The sequence below is a fragment of the Miniopterus schreibersii genome (assembly GCF_964146895.1).
Source record: "Miniopterus schreibersii genome assembly, chromosome: 9".
NCBI lineage: Eukaryota > Metazoa > Chordata > Mammalia > Chiroptera > Miniopteridae > Miniopterus > Miniopterus schreibersii.
This window is the reverse complement of record NC_138118.1, coordinates 7,530,044-7,552,796: the sequence shown is the minus strand read 5'-3', so window position 1 is coordinate 7,552,796 and position 22,753 is coordinate 7,530,044. Positions and strand designations below refer to the sequence as shown.

Sequence of the window (22,753 nt, the reverse complement as noted above, 5' to 3'; positions counted from 1 at the left end):
TGTTTTCTGATGCAATCCCAGGTCATAGGATAGTGTTTGCCTTGGTGGGCTTTCCATAAAATATTGTTGAGCGAGGGGGGGATGGGAGGATGGATGGATGGATGGGTGGATGGATGGATGGATGGACGGATGGACGGATGGATGGATGGCACGATGGATGAATAAAGGAGTGAGCGGAAACGAAGGCAGCCCCCAGGTGGCGGCCCCTGCACATCGCACCCGCCCCGACGTCAGCAGCCGGGGGCGGAACCTTGGGCGGAACCTTGGGCGGCGGCGGCGGTTTCCCTGAACCGGGCGGAGGGGTGTTGCGGGAGCACGCGGAAGGAGGGCGCTGAGCGACCGGCCGCGGTGAGTACGGCGCGCGGCGCGCGGCGCGAGGACCGAGCGCGGGGACCGGGCGCGAGCGGGGGCCCGGGACGCGGAGCCGAGTCGCGGGAGCCGCGCCCGGCCGTGGGGACCCGGCGTCGGGGCCGCGGGTGCGGGCGGCGCCGCGAGGGCCCAGCGCCGGCGTCGGGGGCTGACTCGGCGCGGACGGCGGGGTCCCTGTGGTCACCGGGGGAGGCGGCTGGCCTGGGTCTGGTCCCAGCGCTGTCGCTAAACCTGTGTGACCCGAACTCACTTGCTCCCCTTGGGCGTCAGCGGAAGCCCTTTGCAAAACGGGGCGAGTAGTTTCAGGCGGAGGGATGGGCTCATTCATTCCAGGTGCGTGGCTGGGCTCTGGTGGCTAGAGGAGCACTGACACTACCTGCCCGCGGGGGTGCACGGTTAGTGGGGACCCCGCCCCCCTTTCAGGTGAGGGGTCAGTTCCATTAGATTTTGGAGAGTCTTCGGGAGGAAAAAAAAAAAATCCAAACCCCTGCTTTTCAGGCGAGAGATTTTGTCAGAACACAGAGAACTGAGCCTTCCCCCGAGAGGCAGGAGGCATTCCGTGGGCACTTGGAAGGGGCGCCCCTGGTCAGCCGGCGCAGTGCCCGCGAGGACGGCAGCGTGGGTGCTTGCAGGAAAGTGTGCCCAGGCCACTCAGCCCTGTCGGCCGCCCTCCTGAGGCCTGATGCGTTCATCAGAGCCCCTGGTGCAGCCTCGTTTTTACTAAAGAGGAAGGTGCATTCACAGCCCTGTCAGGTGCGATCCTTGCAGCCTGAGTTCATCAGGACGGGGGGGGGGTATGTCCGTATTTTATTAATGAGGACAGAGGCTAAATGACTTACCCAGGCTCTCACTGCCCCTAAGCGAGGAAGCGGGGACTGGAATCCGGGCCTCAGGACCCTTGAACCAGCACTCTTTGCAATACTGGGTGGCCTGTATGTTTCCTCTGTTTTTATAATATACGAATTATTCACTGGGTCATGCATGGCGTTTAAACAGACATAGGGACTCTTAGATTGTCCTTGGACTTATTGGCATTCATCTTCCTCCTTACCCTCCAGTGATTTTATCTGCACTCAAACTTGACCTCCTTCATAGCCCAGAGTCCCAAATCTGTATCTTCTACCCAACAATTTTCCCAGCTTCAATCTGCTAAATCCAGACCGTCACTGATCGTTTCTACTTGGATGCCTTACGGGCATCTCAAACTTAGTATGTCCTCAAGTGCAAACGCTACCTTTCTCGACAAACCTACACTCTGAATCCAATGACTGAAATCATCATCCAGTCAGTCACCCACGTACAAACCTGGCTTGGCTCTTCCTCTCTCACCACTTACAATCAATTGATCACCAAGTGCTGCCAAATTCTGTTTTATAAAAATCTCCCAAATCCGTCCTCTATCTCCATCTCCATTGCTCCTTCCTTCCTTTTGGTGACTAGAGGTTATGGTAATGACTTCCTGGCTCTCTTTAGTCTCAAGCTCAGCTTAACCCAGAATATTTTCTATTCTGCCCCAAAGTGATCTTTCTACAGTTCAAATATAATCATCAGTCACTTGCTTAAGTTCCTTCAAGGTTTCCATTATCTTCAACATAATATCCAAAGTCCCTAGCTTAGATTCAAGGTCCTTCCTGATCTTTACCGAACTTCCCCTCCCTATCTCCCAACCACCGTTTCTTAGGGAGTGGTGTAGTGCTGACCACCGTCAGAAACTCGGGTGTACTTGTTAAAAATGACAATGACAGCCCAACCAGAGCAAATCAGAATCTCAAGGGTGTTGCTGAAGGATCTGCATTTTACACAAGTTCTCAGCGTTTTAGCCACTTTTACATTAGCGTTGGAGAGGCCTTGTTCAGGTGCTCTCCCATATTTACCCTGGTCTTTATCTATACCTGACTACCTACTTGTGTTTTCCTGGACACACTTCGGTATCTTATGCCTTTATACACATCAGTCTCTTTAACTCCTCTTTCCTCAAGGCTCCATGTGACTGTCACACCTTCTGGGAAGACTTCCCTGACTGGTGGGCACCACTGTGTCACCTCCAGTCTATCATCAGATGTGCTTTGGTTTCCATTATCTACTGGCCTGGACATAATCTTCTGTACTCAATTCCCGGGAAGCTGTGCTTTCTGGCACTGGTCTCATTGTTGCTGGTGATGAGGATGTTTCTTGCCTTGGGAGAAATTTTAACCGATGGTGGCGTTAAAAACATTCTTTAGTACCCTTGTTAAAGAATGGTGAGGCAGACTTTATTCAAGGGGCAGGGGAGAGGCTTCTCCGTGGACGTGGAGACCATTGCCATGGGCGTCTTGGCCTAGGGGAGGGAGATTGGACTCAACCCTGGCTCAGCTCGGGACTGGTGGGGCTTAGTAGCCAAGAAGCAGGTGGAAGTCAGTAAGTGAAAAATTACTTAGAATATCAGGGGTAAGGGGGACTTTTGTTAGAATGACTCAACAGAATTCTCGCTACAGTCAGGCCAGGGTGGTCAGATTCCAAGGGTGGGGTTTTGTTTGTTTTTTTGCTAAACTAACTTTCCAGGATTCTTGCTCACACTGGATTCTGTTAGGACAGGACTAAGCCCAAGGTTGGACCTCCTCCAGCAGAAAGCTCAGAGGAGCCTGATTAAAGTTAGGTTAAGAAGCGAGTCTTCGTGATTATAGGGAGTCATAAAAGAACTAGAATTTTCAGTGAAAGCAGATATTTTTTTCTTGGTTTATTTACCACATGCACACATAGTCATAAAAAAATTCTGTTTAAATATTTATCTGTTTAGGAAGTTATTTATATTCATTTTGGAAAATACATTGCAGTTTAATAAATAAAATAAATGCCACCCATTAGCCCACAACCAGGAGGGAGCTACTTACATTTTTGTGTGTTTATTTCTACTGGCATTGTTTCCATTTATATTTGTGTTTGGACATAATTGGGATAATACCAATTATATACAGCTTTGTGGCCTGCTGATTTTACTTAACATTGTCTTTTGAGTTTTTTCCACATCAGCAAAAATCCTTAGAGAAGAAAAATTTGCTGTAGAGATGACAGAGTTCCCCTTGGCCCTCTTAGGGTCCGGGGCTGGGTCTGGAAATGAACCTGACAAGGACAGGTTAACAAGAGAAAAGCATGCACGTTTATTTAATATAAGCTTTAGTGGCATGGTAACCTTCGAGAGGAACTGAAGACACAAACAAACACACCTGAGTATTTTGTGCTGGGTTTGCTGAAGAGTGGAAGGGTCTGATCACATAAGGGGTAACCGTCCTAAATCTGAAACTTAGCAGGGGCTGCTTGTTAGCATTCTTCTTGGCGTCCCTTTGCCTTGGGTGAGAAGGGTGCTTCTCTCCTCTAGGTAGAGAGGGCACCTCTCACAGGTGGGTTTTTCGACCTGTTTCAGGCCAGTAGGTGAGGTGGGGGAGGAGGTCAGAGTGACTGTCCCCTTCTCCCCGTTTTCTCAGACTGCTTCAGCTTAAAATACTATGTCAAGGTGACATACTTAGGGGTAACGGGTCCTGAACCCCATCACATTCAGCAGTTACTCATTACAAGGATATTCTGTGCCAGATCTTATTTAAGCACTGGGGACAGAGAAGTGACCAGAACAGTCCCAGTGCTTCCTCTCATGGAGCTTACATCCAGTGGGATGAGCTAATAAATTTGCAAACGCATGTGAGGATCATCAAGTGGTAAGTGCAGTGAAGGAAACACACAATAAGTGTGTGTGCTGTCCCGTTGTTTTTTAGTGAAGTTGGGCTGATTTTACCTTTCCTGTGGGAGTGTTTGAGGGTGTCTGTCTCATTTCATTTTCTCATCAGTGAATGTGAGCATTTTAAAAAGTTCGTTGATTTTCTAGATGACTAGCGATAGTCCTTTGCAATTTGCATGTCTTGGATATTCAGGAAGTTGAACATTTTTACATAGCCATGTGCATTTCCTCTTCATTGACTTTTCTGTGATCTCTGCTCACTCGCCTCTTGAGAGTCTAGTGTTTTCTGTTTTGAGTAAGCTCTTTACATTACTGATTTGACGTCGAGTCTTTTTGGTACATATAATAGACCGACAAATCTGCTTATGTGGTGACTGTAAGCAGGAAGGAAAAACGGGAAGCTTAGAATTCCCTTCGCTTCCTGCCCCTCCTGCCTCCTAATGCGATGATGTAAAAGGGATCCGAGAAGGAAATGGTGTCCTTTAGGTGGAAAGAAGTGAAGAAAGAAATTTAAAAAGGTGGGTGGGCAGGTGAGAAGATGAAGACTATGAGACTAGAAGGGAGAAGATGGGAAGAGGCCAGTGGAGGAAAAGGGAAAGGGCGAGGGGCGGGACATGGAGAGGGTGAACGAATGGAAGACAGTCGCAGGGACTCTGCATGCTGCCCTTGGATAATCACGTGTGTATTTTTTCTTTTTCTGTCTCTTCTGTAACCTAGCAAATCTCTAGAAGATGCCTGTGTTCTTCAAAACACTTCGAAATCATTGGAAGAAAACTACGGCTGGAATCTGCCTGCTGACATGGGGAGGCCATTGGCTGTATGAGAAACACTGGTAAATATCTGAGAGCCCCCTCCCACCCCACCATCACCTCCCACTGCAAATTGTCCAAAAGGGCCTGAGGTTAGAACCTTGTTCAGCTGTGCTTGTCTCTATGAAACACTGCGGTATAGAAAGAAAAATAGGTATTGAAACCACAAAGGCAAAGGCTTCTTGTAAGGAGTTCTATAAAATGGAACTATGCGTAGCTGCTAACACTGATTCAGCTGCAGAGGATATAGATTATAGTCATGATGTTACTGGGAAGGGGAGCTGGCCCTGAGCGGGTCTGCCTAGGGCCAGCTGATAGTGCAGAAAAATTCCTTGACTTCATGCAGGAAAAATTCACAGCACGAGTCCAGATGACTATGAGGGAACATTTATTAAAGCTGGGACAGTAAAACTAGAAAGGGCTTAGCAGAGAAAAGGCAACAGGAGAGCCCAGGCTGGGCTGCCCTAGCTCTCTGGGAAGTCAGAGAAAAGGGGGCCTTGGGATCAGTTTCAGGGGTTAGCCTGGTATGAGCTGCTGCCCATTGCTCCCGTGGTTGCAAGTGTTGGGGGGTCCTTTAGGGTTTAGGAGATGCGTGCCTGTGGGGGAAGAAGAGGGGGAAGAAAAAGGGAAAGGGAATGGCAGGGTGGGGTGTGCTCCCCAGAGAGAGAGCACGGGCTGGGTTCTTTGTCTTGAGGCTTTATCTCTTTCTTGCAGGCGGGAATCTTAGGGGAGGTCTCAGGAGTGGGTTTCAGCAGAATATTCACCAATTATTTTAGGTGTGCTCCTCCAGGTCACCGACTGGTAAATGTCAGGGCAGGGGGTCATTAGTCCTGGTATCACCCATTTGGTTTTGCTACTTTTCTGGGTCTGGAGCTGAAATACAACCGAGGCCTAGAAGTTATCTGTAAGGAGGTGACTTGTTCTGTAAGTTGCTCGGCCAGTTTGTTTAGTTATCTGCCTCAGTTTCCCTATTCCGCTTGTTCTGGCTTACTGGCCTGTCTCAGCGAGATGGGAAGGGGAAGAAACCGAAGCCCAGACTGGAGAGAGGGAAGTCACCTGCCAAGTTAATAGTAGACAGGGACTGGAACTTAGGTCTCCTTGGGGTTTTCCTCCTTCAGTTTCTTACTGTAGCCTCTGATCTGTTATCACCCTGGTTGCTGGACACCTACTGAATCTGCTTCCTCCAACCCCTGTGACTTTCCTTATCTGTCATTTTAGCCTCGATTAATTTGAATGAGACAAAGACTTTCAAACCTTTTGTTTGAATAAGGAATTCAACAGAGTCTGGGGTTTTATTAGCCTTCCGGCTTGGAGGGAGGAGAAGGTGCCTGAGCTCCTCTCTGATTTAATATGGTAATAAGATTTAAATAAATAGAGTTTTTGCATAAAAATGACACAGGCTATTAAGAGAGCCAATCACTTAACAGGCTTTTGGGGGATTAAGGGCTACATCTTAGATAGCAATTCTCTCTGCAATCCAGGTGCCTTCAATGACTGCTTGTCAGACTGAAGACAGAGCAACTAGGCTTTGTAATGAAGTCTCCCCATTAGAAAGGAGACTCGTACTGACGCTGTGAACGTTCTCAGCTCACCACCGGCAGGGATAATTTTATGCAGCAACGCGTCTCGTTTCTTGCAGCTGTAGAGAAGATGTAACATTCCCCCCCTTTCTAAGTATCCTCAGCACTGAGCACTTGAATGCCATTAGCTGGTATATAAAGATCAGACCCAAGAAGCTTAAAATTGGTAATATATAAAAAAAGGGCGGAGGAGAGGTTTTAACAAATGGAGGGTGAAGCATGATGTTTGCCTTTTCCTCCCTTTTCTAACTATACTTGAGTCCTCAGGGAAAGACTCTGTTTAAAAAAAAAAACAAATTTCAGCCAAGTAAATTTGAAGATCTAATTGGCTTCATTCAGAGATTCATGAATCAGACAGCATCCCATCCAACAACTAGAAGGGCGCACTGAGGGGTTGTGTAAAATGAAAGGATTTCCATGGGAGGAAGGGTGGGGTGAGGGAGCTATGAACAAAAGGAAGGGCTCTTCTTGGTCCAGGATTTTTTTTGTGGGAAGAGAATGGGAAGGCTTAATCCCGCCTCTTCTATCTCTGTCGGCTGGAGAGGACCGTGTGACAGATGACTGGTTCTTGACCAGAAACTTCCAGACTGGTTGATTACGTTCCTGGGAGAGGCTGAAACTGCAGTTAGATCAGGTATTAAATCTAGGTTTGGTATCATGGATAAAATTTAACATCTTAATCATTGTTTAAGTACACAGTTCAGTGGGATCAAGTACATTCGCATTGTTACGCACTAGATCTCCAGAACTTTTTCATCTTGCAAAACTGAAACTCTCTACCCACTGAACAACTCCCCGTTTCCTGCCCCCCAGCCCCTGGCACCCACCTTCCTACTTTCTGTTTCTGTTAGTTTGACTGCTTTAGATTCCTCGTATAAATGAAGTCACGTGGTATTTGTCTTTTGTGACTGGCTTATTTTATTTAGCATAATGTCCTTAAGGTTCATCCAGGTTGTGGCACATGGCAGGGTTTCCTTCTTTTTTAAGGCTGAAGAGTATTTGTTATACGTATATACCACATTTCCTCTACCCGTTCACCTGCTGATGGATATTGGGGCTGCTTCCACCTCGTGGCTATTGTGAATGATGCTAATACAGTGAACTGGGCAGGGTATGCTGCTGTGTCTTTGAGGTCTTGTTTTCAATTCCTTTGGGTATATGCTCAGAAGTGGGATTGCTGGATCATATGTTAGGCGTGTTTTTAATGTTTTTGAGGAACCTTCATACTATTTTCCATATCTGCTGTCCCATTTTATATCCCAACTGCACAAGGGCTACAGTTATTCCACATCCTCACCAACACTAATTATTTTCTGTTTTTTTGATAGTGCCATCCTAATGGGTGAGCTATGGCATCTTATGGTCTTTAATCTTGTCTCCTACTTCCTGTCCCCCATTTGTCAGACTCTTCCTTGTTCAAACGAGTCATCTCTCAACCGTGTATCCCCGTTTATTTACTGCCCTGTCTCTCTTCAGTTTACACCATTCTCACACTTGCAGCCTCTGTCTCCACTTTAGAATACGCTTAGTATAATTTGGTTTCTGTCCCATCATTTGATTGAACCTGCTGTTGACAAGGTCAGTTATTCAATTCAATGGATACTTTTCATTCATTCTTTTTTTTCTTAAATCCTTAGTAGAGGGTATATTTTTTTTATTGATTTTACAGAGAGGAAGGGGTGGGGGGTGGAGAGAGAGAGAGAGGGGAACATCTATGTGAGAGAGAAACATTGATCAGTTGCCTCCCATACGCGCCCCCACTGGGGATAGAACCCACAAGCTTGGTATGTGACCTGACTGGGAACCAAACCTGCAACCTTTTGGTGCACAGGATGACGCTCCAACCAACTGAGCCACCCGGCTAGGCCTCAGTGGATACTTTTCAATCCATATCTGCCACATTTGGTTCCCTTTGGCCATATCCTCTTTTAGGGTGTCTTCTTGCCCTGCCTGTCCCTTAAGTAAATATTGGTGTCCCCAGGTTCCATTCTCGCTCTACATACTTCTTAGGACACCGTAACCACACTAGTGTTTTCAGGTGTGGTATTTAGATTTTGGAGTCGTCGTATTTTTCTAGTCCATGTCTTGCTTCTGGTGACATTCTGTGTTAACAGTGTCCCTGGAGTGGCACAGTGCAGTCAACCATCAGAATATTCTTTCCAAAGGAGAAATCTGACCCTGTCACTCTTCCACTGACAGCCCGCAAATGGCTCTCCAGTGCCTAGAAGACAAAGACTCAGTTCCTTAGCATGGATGAAAGGTCCTTCCTGATTATGTCCCTGTCTCCCTCTCCTGTCTTTCTGACCCCCTCTTGCCCTCCCCCCATCACCTCTAAACTCGACTCTGTGTCCCAGCAGTCCTTAAAAGAGGCCTATTTCCTGTCGTCCCTGTCTCTGCCTTTGCATATGCTCTTCCTTCCACCTGGACCACTCTTCGTCATCTGGCCAGTAACTCAAAAATTGTGTCACAAAACTATGCTAGGCAATGATGGCATTATTAGAACAGGAGGAAAGAAAAACAATATCTAATGAAGAATTACTTTGTAACTCGTGCTGGCCTAGTCATTTCCATGTATATGGTCTCATTTAATCCTCAGAATCGCCCTGTGAGAGAGGTAATAATATTTCCGTGTCACAGATAGGGGAATTGAGGTTCAGAGGAATTAGGAACTTGTCTCAAGTCACATGGCTACTTATTCACGGCATCGGGATTTGGACCCGGGTTAATCATGCTCTAAATCTCACATAATTCCTTTGCTTGTGACAACTTTGGAGAGCAATGCTCACTTCAGTATACAAATTGTGCTCTATTTATTGATGGCATCACCTTTTAAATGCCTTTTGTGTAACTTTATCAGAATTGTGCTGTTGTGTCATGTTCCTGCTGCATTTTTAACTGCTCAGGTGGAGTAAAGCTCCTTGATGAGATAGACAGAACACATTTATTAGCGTTTAGTGTAGATTATTGGTGACACTGGACACATCACCCAGGGCCCACGACACTCATTGCAAAGCCGCCTGAGTGTTTTTGGTTTTTTCTCCATGCCCTCAGTTTTCTGTATATATATATATTTTTAACCCTCACCTGAGGATATTTTTTCCATTGATTTTTTAGAGAGAGTGGAAGGGAGGGGAGAGGGAGAGGGAGACATCGATGTGAGAGAGGCACTCTCCCATGGGCTGGGGGTCGAACCTGCAGCCGAGGTACGTGCCCTTGATCAGGAATTGAACCTGAGACCCTTTGCTCTCTGGGCTGATGCCCTAACCATGGAGAAAAACCAGCCAGGGCTCTGGGTATGTTTTAATTTATATTTTTGTCCAAATCCCCTTCTAATTGTTCTCCTTTTTACTTAGTGTCTTTCCCTTCCCCTCTGCCTTTTACTTTTTTCCCCTTTTTTAGCGCCCTTACCTGTTGGTAATATACAGACGAGCATATTTTTCCTATATTCTATGAAAATGTTCAATCCACAGCAGAGCTGAAAGAATTTTACAATAAACACCTGCCTCTATGCTATTTGGGTTCTAGATTTTATTGTATCTTCTTTATCACGTAGTTATCGATCTTTGCATCCCTTCCGCAATCTTACTTTTTGATGCATTTCAAAATAATTTGTAGACATCGGTGTATTTCCACCTAAATACTTGAACTTGCGTGTCAGCAGCTAGAGTTCAGTATCTGCTTGTAGTGTTTGTTTCCCTTCCTATAAAATTTACAGTGACATACACAAACCTGAAGTGCACATTTGCTGAGTTTTGTCAGCTGCATACACCTGTGTGACGGAGATTCCCACAAGACAACGTTGCTGTCACTCCGTGTTTTTTCTTCGTGTCCTTTTGTAAGACCCTTTCCCTCAGCACACTGGCTTTGAGGTTCAGCGTGTTGCTGCATTTATCTGTAGTTCATTAGTTCCTTTCTATTGCTGAGTAGTAGTCTAGAAGATAATCATATAATAATTCTTATTTTATACATATAGAACTTTAAGTTCCTCGATCTTGATTTCAAAGATTAGTGAACATAGTATTTTACATTTACCATCTTAAATAGCAAGCACATTATTTTATCATATGTATTTGACTGTTTTCTGTCCTTTGAAAGGAAAGTAGTATCTCCTGATATAGGAATTACATAGCAATAATAATAATTGCTTGTATTTTAATGTTGCTTTTAAGATTTTAATAATGAACACGGAGTAATAGAGTAAACTTTGCTTTTAATGGAAAAAGTTTTTTCCAACAGATGTGGGGAAAGTGCATGTATTGATTTACTTTTATACATCCCTTTTTTAGTTGCTGTTTTTCATTTGTCTTTAGGCACAGATATTATTTATTTGTAGGCTTTTGTCCACTGTTACGATATTTGTGAGTTTTCTTCATTGGGAATCCCGCCCCTTCTTCTCCCTTCCTCTGAGTGTCCAGGGAAAACACCCAGGCTGGTTTTCCCTCTGAATAACTACCCCCCACGGCAGCTTGCGGGGCCGAGGGGAGAAGCCCGACTGCTCTCTGCACTTGGTAAGAGCAAGTGAAGAGGAGGAAGCGGCCCCGTGTGCTGCGAAGAAAGAGAATTTGCGTCTTGCTCATCCCTTGTCAGCTGCTCGCTCCCAGCCTTCTGGGTCCCCTGGGGAGACCGTGTCCGGGTGGTTCAGTCCATCATGCCAGCAGTTACCTGCAGATCCCTGAAGGATCAGGTGGGGAGACTGTAGAGCTCTTGGTGCAGTGCCTGAAAGATCCCAGGGCTCCGTGAATGCTCGTGATCATGGGTCAATGTGATGAAACACACGCTGAGCACTTGGGGAGTCAGAATGCGTTAATGCTGGTAACGGGGCAGTGAGTGACAGAAGAGACAGCCCGGGGGAGGGAAGACGGGCGCTGCCAGGTGGTCCAATGAGATCTGAGCTGTTTATTTCACCTTCTGTAGCAAGACAGCTTGGGAAATGACAGTTTTAAGATGACAGAATATAACCACAAAGGAGACTGGGCGTAATGGTTGAAACCAGCAAGCCCCATCTGGAACGTCACATGTCTGACTTGAGCTCGTAGTTCATTGGACACCTTGTCCTCTCTCGTTCTGACTCTGGTCTCTTCCCTGTGATTTTGGCTGGCGAGCCTGGGTGCACACAACTCCTCAGCTAACCCTCTTGGCTCAGCAGTTAGCAGTGGCTCTGCTCCTGCTTAGCTCTGGCTCCTACTTCTCAGCTTATTCCTTTGTTTTGGTGCTGCTGGTGCTGATTCTGCCCCGACCTTGGCCTTGACCCAGGGCTCCCTCCTGCTTATTTCTGCGGAGCATCTAGCCTCTCAGCTTAGTAGGAATTCCTGGTACTTTCTTGGAGATATTTAAATCCTATAAACAGCATAAATGCCTTGATATTAAACTTGCAACGCAAATGTGATACTGTAGGGTTGGTCCTGGGCCCAGTGTCCCTAGGTTTTTACTAACATAGGAGTTTTCATTTCCCTGTGAACATAGGAACATGAATCTTGATTACTATGCATTGGCTTTCGTAAACATTGGTGGGAGCTCACCTTTCAGGTTTTGTGGTCACAGGTGCTTAGAAGACGTAAAAATAAATGGTTATGAATTTGCCAGAGGGGTGGGTTCAGTGTCATTCAGTTTTATTGAGGACTTAGTAATAATAATGACAATAATAGCTAACACTTAATCAGTGCTCGCCGTGTGTGACACATGATTCTAAGCACTGTACATTTATTAACTCATTTGATCTTCCTAACAACTTTATAAGATGGTTATTAATCTCCTAGCAGTGTGAGATTAATAGCCCTTTACAGATGAACATGCTGAGGGACAGCAAGATTAAGCCATCTGCCCAAGGTCACACAGCGAGTAAGTGTTAGAGCCACAATTCAAAACCAGGTGGTCCTCACCTTAGCCTCTTGGAATGGCTCTGTGTGTAGGTACCATGGAGAAATGAGGAACTGGGAGCTGAGGCTGCTTATGCCATAGCCCTGTGTGGCGTCAGACAGATGTTATAATGTCCTGCTTCAAACCTGGGCTCCCCGTCAGTCCTGTCTGGGCTGCAGCCTTCCCCTTGTCCCCTGCTAGATGTGGGACTTTGGGCAAGTTATTTCAGCTGCTAAACTTCACCGTTAGTCATCACACAATAACTCACTACATTATCTAGACACTTAAATGTGATCACTTCAGCTCCTGGCCCGTATTAAAAAGAGCTGCTACTTTTGTTCCATACAGATAAGACACTGTGCTGAGTGCTGTTCCAGTGGTTCAAAGTCAATGGAAGCGGTGCCTAAGGAAAAAAAGATTAATTCCTTTTTTTATTATGGAAATTTTAAATATACAAATTAGAGAGAACAGTATAATGAATCCCCAGGTGCCATCACCCAGCTTCAGCGGATATCAATATTTTACTAATCTTGTTATCTCTCTACTTTTTTCCTGGAATATCCCAGATATTCTGTCTCATATCATTTCGCCCATAATTACTTTGTTTCCTATCTTTAATAAGTAAGGGCTTTTAAAAATCACAATGCCATTGGCATGAACCTTACAGAATTAACAATCTCTCTTATCACCTAATAGTCAATCTATTTGTATTTCCCCTGTTGTCACCCGATTCTCTGTTTTACACCTCTGTTCCCATCAATATCAAAAGAAGTTTTATACATTGCATTTGGTGTCTGTCTCTTAAGTCTCATAAGCTATCACCTGCCCCTCCCCCCTCTTTTTATAGGACTGATTTGTTTTAGAAACCAGGCAGGCCTCCATGGCCCTGTAGAATTTTCATGCTCCGCATTTGGCAGGTAACTCACAGTGTTCAGTGCTGTGCAGCCATATTGGAGTATGAGACAAAAAGAAAAATCGGTTATACTGGTCGTATTTAAAACTGTAATACTGTGTGCCTCATGGGGCTTTTCTGCATTCATTTTAATTTTTAAAATTTTGTATTAAAGCATTTGTCTCCATTACTATGTTTTTTGGCGCTCCCTGGAATTTTACACCTGGGGCGAGTGCCTCACTCCCCTCATTCTAGTCCTGGCCATGAGTTGTTTAATCTGTTCCTCTGTCTTTTTCTCTGCCTTGTAAGCTGGGGATTAGGTCCAGATTCTAGGCTTTGCCACTCTAAGCATGGGTGGTGGTCCAGCAGTGCAGGTAATTCCTGGGGACTTCTTAGAAATGCAGAGTCTCTGGCCCCACCTACACCTGCTGAGTCAGAATCTGCTTTAACCGGAGCCCCAGGGATTTGAGTGCACACTGCAATTTGAGGAGCAGAGCTCTGGATGCATAATTAGATCCAGGTTTTGTTGTTTGGCCTGAACGCTTCAGAGGCACATGTGGATTTCTTGCTGAGTCACATCAGGAAATACACGTTTCTGGTAGGTCCTGCTTTTGGGGACGTTGAGTTGAGCTGTGGATTCAGATGGGGTCTTCCTGATCCCCCCTCTAGAAAGTTAAGGGCGGCTCCTGAGAGTTCACTAGAGCGAGACGGTGAAGAAGAGGAGCAACTGCGTGTATGGATATGAATTCAACTTCACACTCACCAGCTGTGCCCCCCAGGATAAGTTCCTTAACCTCCCTGTGCGTCGGTCCTCTGTCCATAAGCTGGAGAGCACAGCAGTGTCCGCCTCCCTGGGTGGTCATGCAGGTTTCCTCAGGCGCCTGGCACACAGAAAGCACCCATCTGATAGAGCACTTCTTTTTCCCTTCTCTTGGCTTTTCCCTCCTCATCAGAGCAAGTGTGCTAACAAAGGTGTCATTTGAATCGGGCCTTGCAGAGCGACTAGGACAGTGCTCTCGGTGATGTTAATGACTTGAGCATAGGCAGGAAATGGAAATCAGAGTGTATCTTTAGAGATTGGCGAAGAATTTGACTTCGTTAGAGAGCTGTGTGTTTTGTTTTGTTTTCAGTAGAAAGTGTAAAGGTTGAGAGGGCGTCTGTAGTTGACACATGAGGCGAGAAAGGCCAGAACCAGAGTGGTGGCATTCAGAGTAGGAAAAATAAATGGGCAGGTGTGAGGTGGTGCTGGTATGAATGACACCTGAGCACGGGCACTACGGGGAGATAGACTTCTGTTGGGCTTCAGTTTTACTAGTTACTGGCTATGTGACCTTAACAACTAGTTACTTAACGTAACCTTGGCGCCTCAGTTTCCTTTGAGGTAGTGACGATGATAAGGTCTGTTTAGCAGGTTAGTTGTGAGGATTGAGTGAGATGATGCATGCCAAGGGCCTGGTGCTGGGCCTGGCTCATTGTTAGTTCTCGATAAATGCTAGTCGTTAGTATTACTGGGTGACTGAGTGGGTGCTGGGTGAAGGAGAGGAAGGTAGGAAGATCATTTTTTGGCTCAGGACTAGGATTGGCTACACAGAAAGAGGAAAGTTGCCCGGAGAGTTGGTTTAAGGAGACATTATTACATCCGTTTCTGATCTGTTGAGTTTGAGACCCTGACAAGCTACCCAGGGGGAAATGTTCGATTCCAGGGGGAAATTATGCATGAGTCACACTTGACATGTATTTTTTCTTTTGATCCAGATCATGGCTTCAGTAATGTCTTGTGCTTCGTTTGTCAGTATCTCTGGGATTTCTGGCAGAGCAGATATTTTACTTGACATCAGTGGAGAAGCCCCTGACTTGGCAGCCAGGGGTCCGGGCCCTGGCTGGTTCAGCCACGGCAGAGGGTAGCGAGGGCTTCTCCCCCTCTCGGCTTCTCTTCATTTCTGATTTTGTTGCAATTTTAAGAAAGCAGTATGTTTTACTTTTTAGATGTTTCAAGGTTCATGTCTTTCTCTCACTTTGTGCACAAGTGGATGCTGAAATTCGGGGTATTAATAGGTGCTATTTAAAGAGGCTCATTTATGGGCAATTAAATAATATGCCTATCAGCTCAGATTTGATTGGGAATCGGGGAACTTTTTTTTTGAGTGCAGTGAAATTTTATTATATTTTCTTTCCTGTCAACTCTTGTCAGATTACTTAGAAAATAAATTTAAAAAACTGTATTATTTATTTTGTTTTTTCCTTATGTTTATTGAGGGGGCTGAGATGGAGGAGCAGGAGGTATATTTAAGCTATAGTTTGTTTTGTTGATTTTACATAATTTTAGTGATATTTATATTAGTGGTTTTAGCTGTTCCCAGCACTGCAGACAGAATGATCACAGCTGATGCTAAAACTAACCCCTCTCTAGGTAGTAACTGACATCTCAAATATTTCATGTCGTGCAACAGCACAGATACTGACAAGATAACTTGAGTTTATAGGTCAGAAGTTGTCCAGATCTGTACTTTATCCACACTGTTTATACAGAACAGCTTGTTGGGTGGGAGACAGCTTGTCTTCTTGAATAGCTGTCATAATCTCTATAGGTTTGAGCACCTTGTGTTGTGTATAATTGACACTCAATGTATATTTGTTTGTAGTTGTATATGCAAATGTATAACGGTCAATAAACAAAGAACTAGTGTTTTGATTGCCTCGTAAAGTTAACGTTATACAGTAAGGGGAAGAAATGTGTCTGGCATAGAATGTTTAAATTGCGGTGCTGGGTGAGAATGAACAGATGGAAAGAAGGGCAGGAAGTAGAAGTAATGAACCATAGAAGGATGTCACCAGAATACCTTCGAGAATTATGTGGGGGTAGAAGTCACTGGAAAAGTGGCTGGTGGTAGTAGCTCCAAGAACCATGCCCTTTAGTGGCAGCGCAGTCTGGACTCGAGCGTCAGCGCAGCAGCCAGCGGCCACGTCCCCGGAGCCCGCCAGCTCACTTGGCTCCTGACTGTTAGGTGCTGGAGTAGGAACAGACGTTGATACTTTGCGGGAAGCTGAGGCTAGAATAAGAGGGTGAGATGGAATAATTACGTGTTCTGAGACGAGACGAGAGGAGGGAGATGGGAAGGCGCAGGCCTCCTCCACTGCCGTTTTCCTCAGTGGAATGAGCAAATAACCTGCAGAATCCATTGCCATCTCTTTCGCTGATGTTTTACAGAACAGCCCAAAATGATGAGCCGAGTTATGTGAGGGGACACCATTTTCATTAAGTGATTTCCTGGACTGGAGGGGGAACACATTATGTAGAGAAAGCCCAAGAAATTAGGAGGTGCGTGAAATCTCGACAATTAGGGCCTCATTCTGTTGAAGTGCCTGTAAGTACAGGGTGGGCAAGGTAGGTGTACAGTTGTGAGTGTGTGAAACACGGAGTTTATTCTTGTATTATTTATTATCATATTATTTTCCACACCAACAACTGTAAATCTCCTTTGCCCCACCCTATATTGACTAAAATGGCTGGGAACTAATAAGATTGGAAGACGGTGGGTTTTGGATTTCTGTGTTCCAGAGGATAAGAAAGGAAAGACAAATTGGAGCTTCACTGTAGCTATTATTGTATTATTAGCTATTATCGTAGATGGGGCTTTCTTACGAGGGGAAACTGAGTCTGGCTCGTAAGTCTGGCTCTTGAATTAGTGAATAAAGAGTAGGGTTAGTTTTCTCAGACATAGGTTAATTATTTTCCAGGTGCACAAAGGAAATGGTTGAACAGAACCCTGCTTCACTGAATGTACCAGAATCACTGGGCTTAGGGACTCGGGTGGGAACTTCGTGTGTTGTGCTGTGTGTGTGTGTGTGTGTGTCTTTGCCCAAATGAGAATCACTGATGTAATGAACTTTGTCTAATGGGGTATTGTTATGTTATCTGGTTGATGGGAATCAGGGTGTGTGGGGGGAGATTGAAAACATAGGACTAGATCATTTCTAAGGACTCTTCTAACCTTAACATTTTAGGTTTCTGGGAAATAGAACTTGGGCTTGGGTACCTTTGATACAGGCATTTTGTTTGCCTGGCTGCTGTAAGGCTTTGCTACTTTGACAAGGAAATAAACAAAGATAGTAAACACAGGGACGGGGCCCTGAAAGTTGCTGTAAATATTCAGGAAGCTGTGGTTAAAAAGTGAGTACATTTATACATCTGGGGTAAAGCACAAATCTTATGTATTAAACGGGGTAAAACGTGCTTTGGCAAAGGCCCTCTGGGAGCCTTGACTGTACTGAGACACGAGATGCTGCAGCTCCTTCTGTAATGGCTCATTCCTCAGGGCTCTTTTCACTTGGTTTTTCACTTCAGTGCTGAGTCATTCATTCTTGATAACGATGGGCATGATTGACTCCCTCCCTCCCTTGTAATTTAGCAAATTCAGTCTTGGGAAAATGCTCTTGGCTTGCTTTATATTATTATTATTATTTTTTAAAATGTTGATTTTTGCATTGCCTCTAAAGAGATCCATCCAGAGGCACCACTGACAGAATTCCTGGGCACAGTGTGGTGTACCTTTCGCTCGCCGAGAAGGAAGCAGCACCTTGCGCTGTCCTTTGCATTTGCCGGTAGACACTGTTCTCTTTCCTTTTCTTTTCCTAAACTTTCACCATCAGCAACAGAGGTGTGGGCTCCTATGTTCTCTCCTCTCTCCTGCACTCTAAGGGGTATTGAAATGAAGACGGTCACCTCTTACTATATAGATCAGTAGGATTTTCCTCTGACCCTTTGTACTTTCATGGCATTAGGGAAGTTCTCCATCTCACTGTGCTTGGGACAGGTAAGAAGATGCACATTCGTAAGTAGCAGGTGGCACGTGATGGGGAGGCCTGGAGAACGGGAAGAGATGCTGTCACCCTTTGGGTGGTGGAAAGACCAGACCAGGAGGCCCTACAATCCTTATAAAAATCGTGAACACTTTCACTGTTCTCTTAGTTCCCGACCTCTCACACCACCCGTTTTCTCCTGTCCTCGCCGACACTCTCCAGGTCCAGCAGATCAAGACTTCCTCATTAGCAGGTGGCGATTCCTTCTGTGGTCGCACGTCTTTCTCTCGGGCAGACACGGTCAGCATTTTCCCACGAATGCAGAGGCTCACCGCCAAAACCATTATCTGTGTGGGCGAGGGCTCCGGCGTGTGGGAGGTGGGGGCGATGTGTAGCTTGAAGAAGCTCTCCCCTCTGCACACGAGAGCCCCTTCGCTGAGGCTCATGTTCATCTTGGCTCCCTTTCCTCCCCCCCCGCCCCCCCCCATCCCCACTGTGACATGGGCAACCAGTGGACACTGCCCCTGGCCATGGAATGATGCATTATTCTGGGAAGCTCGGACAAGTTGGGGTAGTTGCAATAAACATCGAAACTTGAAATGTGATTTGTGTAAAGCAAAAACTGTGTTTGCGTCCACCACGGGACAGACTGGTGGGAAATACTGTCCAGTTCGCCTCCGGACTATAGTGGGAAATACTGTTTTTAGGGAAATAAGTTGGGTCAATGTGATTTTCCTCTCCATGTGAAGTTGTTACTGAAATAACAACTTATCATATTTTGCAGTTCTAAAGTAATAAATAAAACATTTATAGCTTAGCATAAATGAGAACATCTCATTTCCTGTGGCAGCGGCACGGTCGTGTGCTTTTACAGCCTCAAGCTGGGTGACATCAGCAGACTTTTCGTTTTATAATCCAGAAGCTTCTAATTTCTCTCTGTCAAAGAAAACCTGCATTTGAGGACTGAGCAGGTCTTCAGGGACCCTTTCTGATATGACTGCATCTCGTAGCACCTCTTCTAAATTGTGTTTAACCTCTGTTCTCCCCGGAGACAGCATGGTGTAGTGGAAAGAGGAAAAAACACGGGTTGGAATTTATATACAGTGCCTTTTCGCCTCTTGGTTTTTTTTGTAACGGTCTTTAGCTCACATTCAGATTCTTGACCCATGAGCACTGGGATTTCTCTGATGACCAGCGTCAGCCACTGGTTCTTCACTTAGCCTTTTTAGAGGGTCCTTAGTTCCATTTCCCTCTCCCCAAACACCCCCCCCCACACACACACCCTTGGGTCCTCTTGCTCTAGTAACACTCCCATGACTGTTGTAAGATTTTTGGGGGTAATCACACTGAAGGACCATCCCGTCCAGTCTCCGGGTCCCAGAATGCCAAATGCTCACACAAAGAATACCCTTTGGTTTTTCCCACAGGACAAAGCCTGTCTGTCTGAGCGCAGTGAGTCTGTCTCCTGTTCAGACACTTGCCACTTATTTATTAAACAGGCATTTACTGAGTACCTTCTACCCCCGGAGTCGGTGCCGTGGAAGAGGAGATGGTGAATCAGCCAGTCCATGGGTCAAGACAGTCGTGGTCAGGGAAGAAAGCCGGGACAGTCAGTGTGTGTGGTGGGAGGCGTGGGTGGTGTGTGTTTGGCCTCCTGTTACTTAAGGGCGGACGGGGGTGGGGGGTGGGGGGTGGGGGTGGGGTGGTGACCAGCCCCTGAGGGGTAAATCCTCATGCCTTTTAGGAACAGCAAGGCATGCAGTTTGTTGAGAGGAGAGGCAATGTCAAGGGGATGGTGGGAGATTCGGGGAATGGTGCTTAAGCTTTTCCTCCATTACCCACCGCATTTTCCCTCTGACTTTCAGATGAGGTGCAGTGTCAGTTCCTGGAACTTCAGTTGGTGTTTCCCGTCACCTGTCCCAGTGCCCAGGCTCCCTGTCTCTGCTGCTTCCACTGCTCCCCCTGCTTGTACGCTCTATCCACTCTCGTCCCTCCTGTTACCATGCCTACCCTTAGTCACGATGGCAGACTGCAGCTCCAGAGGTGTTTCCAGCTATGCCCTGGACACCTGCACCCGAAGTCTCCTCACTCTCAGATCAGCAGACCCAGAGCTAAACTCGGCTGCTTCCTCCTAAACCTGCACCTCCCCTGCTTTGCATCTCCGTGAGTGGCGCCACCTTCGGTCAGATGGCTCAGGACAGAAACTCGGGCACTGACTCTTCCCTTTCCTTTAAGTCCCAGGAGCCAGCCCTTAAGTTTACCTCCTAAGTATCTGCTGAATCTGTCCCTACTGCCAGGATCCTGGTTCCCTTCATCATTGTCGCCATTGCTGTCCTCACTGACCTGCAATTCCTGAAGAGCCTTGACCAGTGTTGTCTTCAGCTGCAACCAGAACGACCCTTCTCAAATGTAGAGCTGGTTACATCAGCTCTCTTGTTAAAACCTCTCAGTGGCTTCTTATGGCCCTTAGGAAAAAATACAAATTCCTTCACTAGCTTCAATGGCCCCTGGCGATCCAGCTTGTACCTGACTCAGACCTGCTCTCCTCTGCCCCTCCCTTGGCCTGCTGCCTCCAGTCCCCAAAACTGCCTCTAGGGTCCCACATTGTTCCTGCTCTAGCACTTGGGGCTTTTAAATCCTGCCCCCCTTCCATTTCCTTTGCTGAGATTCTCTTTCCTATTTTTGCCTGACTACTTTTGATTTCTCCCCTGGTCTCGACTTCAGTGTCATTTCCTATAAAGCCTTTTCTAATGCCCCCAAGACTGGGTTAGTTCTCTTAGTAATGGCCCTTTTAATGCAGCAGATAGAAGTCAAATCACATGGTGATTGCCTGTTGAATTGCCCTCCTTCCCTTCGAAACAGTAAACTGTATGGAGATGGGGGTGTTGGCCTTATTTACCAGTCTATCCCAGACACCTGGCACAGTGCCTGGCATATTATTTACCAAGAGCGCAGTGTGTGTCTTACTATTACCACCGGTACTTACCAGCAGCTGCTCTTTGTCACTTGATCCAAAGCTGCTTCGGGGCAGGACCAAATCATGTTCATTGTACTGTGCCTGGCACTTTGTGTTAAGTGCGTTTGTTTCACCAATTACTGTGGCAGCTTTACTTCACCAGAGCTTATATAAATATGAATTGAGTGTAAATCTAAAAGTTATATCAGATGAGACTAGGAAGTAATGTGATTAATTTAATAAGTGTGCTGTAAAATATACATCCAAACGAGTATTGCTTGTTTAGTATTTATTGTCTTATATTGCCAAGAAAAAGCACTGAAGCATTTGCGTTAGAGTCAGGTGGCACGCGCTTGAGTTCTGCTCTGCCTCTTAGTAACTTCGTGCTCTTGGGCAAGTCGATTTCCTTCTCTGAGCCTCAGCTTCCTCATCTGTTAAAATGAGAGTACACTGCCTGCCTTGCCAGGTTGTTACAAAGATTCAGGGTTTATAAACCATCTGCTGTAGTACCTGGTACCTGGTAGTTGCTCTATGAATTTTAACTTACTTTCTCTTTTATTCCAACAATGCTTTTATTCCAATGAAACAGTTTTGGAATTTCTCTTTTGAAATGGTTTGTGGAGCTTGCTATAGACCCCCCCCAGAATAGCTCAATGGGAGAAATTGTTTTTTCTTTGAGAATGTGTCTGATTTTTAGAAACAACCTGGTTCACAGAGTAAGATCAAGATGGTTAATACTATTTTTGATATTTAGTAAGAGTATTACTATAATGAGATTTTCTTTTGTAGTGTGTAAATTGATATATATTCTGGCTTTCTCACAGGTAGTACTGACAGCATATTCCATTTGACACATTAAAATTCAGTATATTAAGCCCTGATTGGTGTTGCTCAGTAGTTAGAGCATCGGCCTGCGCACTGAAGGGTCTTGGGCTTGATTCCCGGTCAAGGGCACGTGCCTGGGTTGCAGGTTCGATCCCTGGCCCTGGTCAGGGCATGTATGGGAGGCAACCAACTGATGTATCTTTCTCACATCAATGTTTCCCTCTCTTTCTTTCTCTTCTTCCCTCCTTTCCACTCTAACAAAATCAATGGGAAAAATATCTTCAGATGAAGATTAACAGATATATACGTGTGTGTGTGTGTGTGTGTGTGTGTGTGTGTGTGTGTGTGTGTTAGATTAAACAGTAGCAGAAGCAGCTGAACATCAAATTTACTTCTGGTGAATGACCTGAGTATTTCCACTGGGTAAGGAAATGCAGGGTAGGTGCAGTACTTTCCTATGGCTGCCCAACAAATGATCACAACATTAGTGATTTAGCACAACGCAAGTTTGTCACCTTAAGCTCTGTGGGTCAGAATCCACCACAGGTCTCGCTGGGCTCAAATCAAGGTGTCAGCAAGCACTGCACTGCTCTGGAGGCTCTGGGGAGGGACCCAGTTCCTCCTCTCCAGCTCCTAGGAGGCACCCACATTCCTGACTTCCGTCTTCCACGCCAGCATGGTTGCCTCTCTGACCATCCTTCTTAATCAGATTTGCTGCTCATCGCAGCCAGGAAAGTGTCTCTGCTTTCAGGACCCTTGTGATCAAACTAGGCTCACCTTCACAGTCCCTGACGACCTGCTCAGCTCCAGGTTCTAACCTGATCGCATCTGGGAAGGAGTGTGCTCTCAGGTTCAGGATTAGGGTTTGGGCATTTCAGGGGGCTTGATTCTGCCTGCCGGGGGACGGAAATCATTAGCACAGGGGTTCATTCAGGGACAGTGTTTTTCAGACATGCT

The 22,753-nt window shown here is 45.9% G+C and overlaps 1 protein-coding gene across 5 annotated transcripts in view; it reads left to right on the top strand.

The window, feature by feature from the left end:
- Positions 1–261: 261 nt before the first annotated feature.
- The window catches only part of AGK (acylglycerol kinase), a 70,411-nt gene continuing 47,919 nt past the window's right edge, over positions 262–22,753 (top strand). For 2 of the 5 annotated variants that reach the window (XM_081146703.1, XM_081146698.1), the window contains exons 1-2: positions 262–348; positions 4,796–4,910. In XM_081146703.1, coding sequence (XP_081002829.1) covers positions 4,810–4,910 — 101 coding nt within the window. In that variant the 5' untranslated portion in view covers positions 262–348; positions 4,796–4,809. Of the gene's footprint in view, positions 349–468; positions 793–4,575; positions 4,597–4,795; positions 4,911–22,753 lie in introns of those variants that run through there. The other 3 variants (XM_081146700.1, XM_081146699.1, XM_081146701.1) reach the window with 3 other exon arrangements.